Here is a 4,744-nt window from a genome sequence, read left to right as displayed (position 1 = left end):
TGAAAATAAGAGCATTTTCACATGCACAATGTGAAGGGAACTCAAGGGACTGAGATACATCTGTGTAGCCAAAAGAAAACCAATAATCAGTGAGGTTTGCTGGAGAAAAGTGTCACAATTTGCTAGAGAGCATAAATATCAGACTCTGGTGCTATGGAACAAGGTCATGTGGTCTGATTAGAACAGACTGACCCTCTTCAAGAGTGATGGGCGCATCAGGGTAAAAAGAGAGGCAGATGAAATAGTTACCCATCATGCCTAATGCTTACAGATCTGTAGGAACAGTGCTAGGATCTGGGATTGCTGCAGTTGGTCAGGCCAGGTTCAGCACCCTGATGAGGTCAGCTGACTGGCTGAATATACTGAATGGCCGGGTTCTTTCATCAGCGGATTGTTCTTCTCTGATGGCACAGCCACATTCCCAGATGACAATGCCAGGATTCACTGGACTGAAATTGTGAATGAGTGGCTCTGGGAGCATGAGACATCATTTTCACATAAAGACTGGCCACCACAGAGTCCAGACCTTAAACCCATGGACAATCTTTATGATTGTTACGGCCTTGTGAGCTGAATTGTGGGTGCTTTTCTTGTCTGTCTTTGTGCTCCTCCCCTTTGCACGTGTCTCTGGTCCGTTGATTGGGAGCGCAGAGTACTTGGGCCTGGCTGTCTCCGTCTTCTGTGTCGCCTTCAGCGTCCACTCTGCCGATTGACACTTGTGGTGTTTTGTTGCCAGGCCTCAGCTCCCCTCCTTTTTGCACATTTGAGTTTGTCTTTGTTTTTGCACTTCAACCCTTCCATATGCCCTCATACAACACATCCAAGCATTTGCATTACACCACTGATACTGACTTTCACAATCCATTATAGTTTTTGTTAATAAATATTCATTTTTCTGCACTTTAGCCTCTGCATGGTCTCTCGTTTCTGTTATGACCTTGAGCCAGTCGATGTTCTGCAGAAGACTTTTCACAGTAGTAGGCCTCTACCATCCTCAATACAAGATCTTGGTGAAAATTGAATGCAACACTTGATGGAAATAAATCCAATGGTATCAAAAAACAAGCTCCAGTGACATAATAAAAATTAAAGGCCTAGTCTGTTGGCGTAATTGTTTTTTAGCATGTTGAACATGTATATGGGTCAAACTACCAAAAACATTTACCCCGTTCACCCTGTAAAGAAAATAGGAAATTCTCACCAGCACTTTGGGGAGAAGGAATGGTTGAGTCCTGGACCAGGTTCTTTCTTGCTGAGAAGAAACTCCTGAAGCTTCAGCTTCACCTCTGTGCTGGCAATGGCACCTTCCATAACACAAACACATGCAGACAGCATCAGGACGCTACACTCTATACATCAATACATGCATTTCAGTGTAGTCACTGACGGCAGCACTAGAACCTACTCTCTTTCCCTTTCTCTTTATTTCTCAGCAGCAACAGTTGTTGCTCCAGTCTCTGTTTCTCCTGCTCTTCGTGTCTTTGTTGCTCCAGTTTTCTCTTGTGCTCCAACTCCTGCTGCCGCTTTGCTGCCAGCAGCTCCTGTTGTTGCTTACACACACATACAAACACGTTTAACTTGGTTTAGAGACTGATTCTGGAGATGAGTTTAGCTTTACAACCATTAAATCAGTGACTATAAAGAGAATGTGAGCTACCTTTAAGTGCTCTTGCAGCTGGACTTCGTGCTGCCTTGTTAACACTTCATGTTTTTTCTGAAACTCCGCGAATAGCAGCTGCTTCTGGAGTTCCTGTTGCTGTTTGAGAAGCACGAGTTCCTGCTGAAGCTGCTGCTCTCTCAGGGCTGTATCCACTGCTCCCCCACCAGACACAGAGCCCAACCTGGGCTCTGTCCTCAAGTCCACTGGGCCTCCGCCTCCACCTGGGCCTTCTCCAGGACCACCGCCTGGACAATAAACAAGGTCAACTTTCCTCCCTCTTCAGCTTTACACAGTTTTCTATGGCACAACTGATTTGGGATTTAATGTAACAGAAGAACACAAAATACCTTTATTAGAAAGTAAAAAGAAAAACATAAATAGTTTCAAGATTTTTACACATAAAAACAGAAAAAGGCCCTTGATGTCAAGCTTCTGTAAAACCATTGTTCACTGCAATTACAGATGCCGTATGCATATGTCTGGTTTCCTGTTAGCCAAACACCTCAAGCTCACTCAGACTGAGTCAACAGCATCAGTCAACTTATTTTCACACAAGACTGAAAAAAACATTTGGATGTCTGCCAAAGCCATTTAAGGGGAAAAGATTCAACTTATCAGGTTACATGCTAAACAATATTTAGATGAAAACTAACATTATTTCACACTGGAAACACCACCCAAAAAGTAGAACACTGTAGTGGAAGCATCATACTTTGGGGGTGATTTTTACTAGCAGTGACATTAGCTGCATTTCCATTACAGATGTGTGCAAACATTTGTCTCTATTCTGCTGACATTGAAAGAACTAACTTGGAATTGTGATGTTTCCAATAAAATCACGCATGAATAAGCTTGTTCATGTTAAGTCAAAATCATGGTAGCGATGGATGTAAAGAGTTACATTATTGATAATTCAGTCATGGTGCTAGTGCTCATCATCTATCAGCCATCAGAGGAGACGTCTGTGTTTTGTTCAGGCGTTGGAACGACAAGCCTCTTGTACTTGGGAGCGGCTACGCATGCAGCGTTTTGGAGAAATTGTAATTAGTGATTTTGCATAAGAGCTATGGATTCAACACATTGGAAGAATACACAACTTTTGAACTGTGTGAATGTGAGGGCTCTGGTGGAGCCAGCTGGACACTGTCCGAAAAAAACGAACAAACAACAAACCACAAAGAAGACCAGTTACTGTCATCTTTGCCGTGGTTTTTGCCAGTAGTAACATCCGGCTGTTCATCAAGTGTGATGCCAAAAAGTGTTTCCATTGCATTCGATACAGTTGGACAGCCACATCATACCAGTGCAACAACTTTCTCTTGAGTTTTTTTGAAACTGGCATGTTTTCATTAAGTACATTTATTTCATAATTTCAATTTGTGCAATTCTATGGTGAATGGAAACACTGCTAGTGAAGCTAGAAAGAGTTGTTGGGAAAATGGATGGTGATAAAGAGAGGACAATCCTGGAAGAAAACCCACTAGAGGCTTCAGAAGACTTTCAGCTCAGGTGGAAGTTTACCGTCCACTAGGACTGTCAGACTTACGACAGAATGATTTTGATCAAAGCCTGTACATTAATACTGGCTTAATCTAGTTTTGATCCACAATCTAGCGCTAGGTTGTGACTGGCATAGTCACAACCTAGCGCTAGACTTTTGAATATGTGACAAGCCTTGAAAATTGATGTTCAGATGCTTTCAATCCAATCTGACCAAGGATGAGCCACTTAGCAATGAAGAATGGGCAAAGATATATGTTTATACTGTAGATGTGCAAAGCTGGTAGAGATTTATATGGAAAAACATGTAGCTTTGATTACATCTTTAACAGCTTTGACTCATGGAGGGCTGAAGACCAATGCACATCATACTTTTCAGATTTTTAGTAGTAAAAAGATCTGAAACCATGTATTCAAGTATGTGTTGGTATTTGCAACTTTGGAAACTTAAATCATGCCCCCTAGTTTATTTAAAAGGAAGAAGCTTTCTCCAGGCAACACTTTCAAACAACCATTCATTTTATAATTAATGAGTTTTGAACTGTAACATTAACCATGCTAACTGAGACAAGGTGACCTGATGCAAACAGGGTAAAAGAATTTTTAAGTATAGTTTCTTGGCTTCATTTCAATTTGATAAATAATTACACTCTGTCATCCACAATGCTATGAGGTATTAGATTTAAATAATCTTGAACCAGGTTACAATCAGCTAATATTTATAATGTGCTGACATTTGTTGGGATGTAGTCTTGACTACTTTGACTAAATGTGTTATTTTTGTAAAGAAGACTCACCAACCCCTTCACCACCACCTCCTCTCTGCTCACATGTTGCTTCAACTGGACTCTGCATGCCTGATGGGAGGCTGCTCTTCACCTCCAAGACTGCAGAAAAAAGAAAGACGAAATGATTGATTAGTCCTGATCACCACAGAGTGTTACATCACTTAGGGACATACACACAAAGTGCATCCAATCAGTTTCCACTCCATTCACACACTCAGTGGTAGTGAAAATCAGGGACACAGTGTCCTACCCCCCTAAAATAGCCACAAGCCAGCAATAGATAGTACAGACTTGTAGTGTTACCTTGGCATTGGTCTATGTATATTCGGCACGGTTCAGCTGAAGGACACAGAGGAATATGATTACAAGAGCTGGAAATAAACCTGAATAATCACAGTGGATGTTGAATGGCTGAAGAAAACAACAACTTTGTTTGCAGAACTCTGAGTTACAAGAAATAGAAGAAATAAAAAATGTCTTCAATGTCACAGATTCATATTGATTTCCTTCAGCAGGTATTGAACTTTTTGTTGTTGGCCTTTTGCCTTGTCAGATGATATTTGTAGGAACTCATCACCTGGTCATAAAGACTTCTGACGGTAACACTTTATTTGAAAGGGTGTGCATAAGACTGACATGTCATAAACATGACATAACATTTGTCATGAACATAAAGAAGTCTTTATGAATGTTTATGACAGTTGTCATAAAGTGTCATTCAGTGAATAATGACACTTTTAATGCAAAGTTGCTCTAAAAGTTGCATTAAAAGTCCATAAAAATGCCAACTTTGCAT

General features: G+C 40.9%; 1 protein-coding gene across 2 annotated transcripts in view; it reads right to left on the bottom strand.

The window, feature by feature from the left end:
• LOC106965021 (histone deacetylase 5-like) overlaps window positions 1-4,744 on the bottom strand; it is an 88,055-nt gene that overhangs the window by 24,461 nt on the left and 58,850 nt on the right. For both annotated transcript variants that reach the window (XM_015060880.1, XM_015060879.1), the window contains 4 exons: window positions 3,958-4,047; window positions 1,658-1,905; window positions 1,406-1,550; window positions 1,202-1,304 (listed from right to left, as the gene is read on the bottom strand). In XM_015060880.1, coding sequence (XP_014916366.1) covers window positions 1,202-1,304; window positions 1,406-1,550; window positions 1,658-1,905; window positions 3,958-4,047 — 586 coding nt within the window. The remainder of the gene's footprint in view (window positions 1-1,201; window positions 1,305-1,405; window positions 1,551-1,657; window positions 1,906-3,957; window positions 4,048-4,744) is intronic.

Source organism: Poecilia latipinna, unplaced genomic scaffold (assembly GCF_001443285.1).
Source record: "Poecilia latipinna isolate Pla-1442-1.1 unplaced genomic scaffold, P_latipinna-1.0 Scaffold1752, whole genome shotgun sequence".
NCBI lineage: Eukaryota > Metazoa > Chordata > Actinopteri > Cyprinodontiformes > Poeciliidae > Poecilia > Poecilia latipinna.
This window is presented reverse-complemented; position numbering and strand designations above follow the sequence as displayed.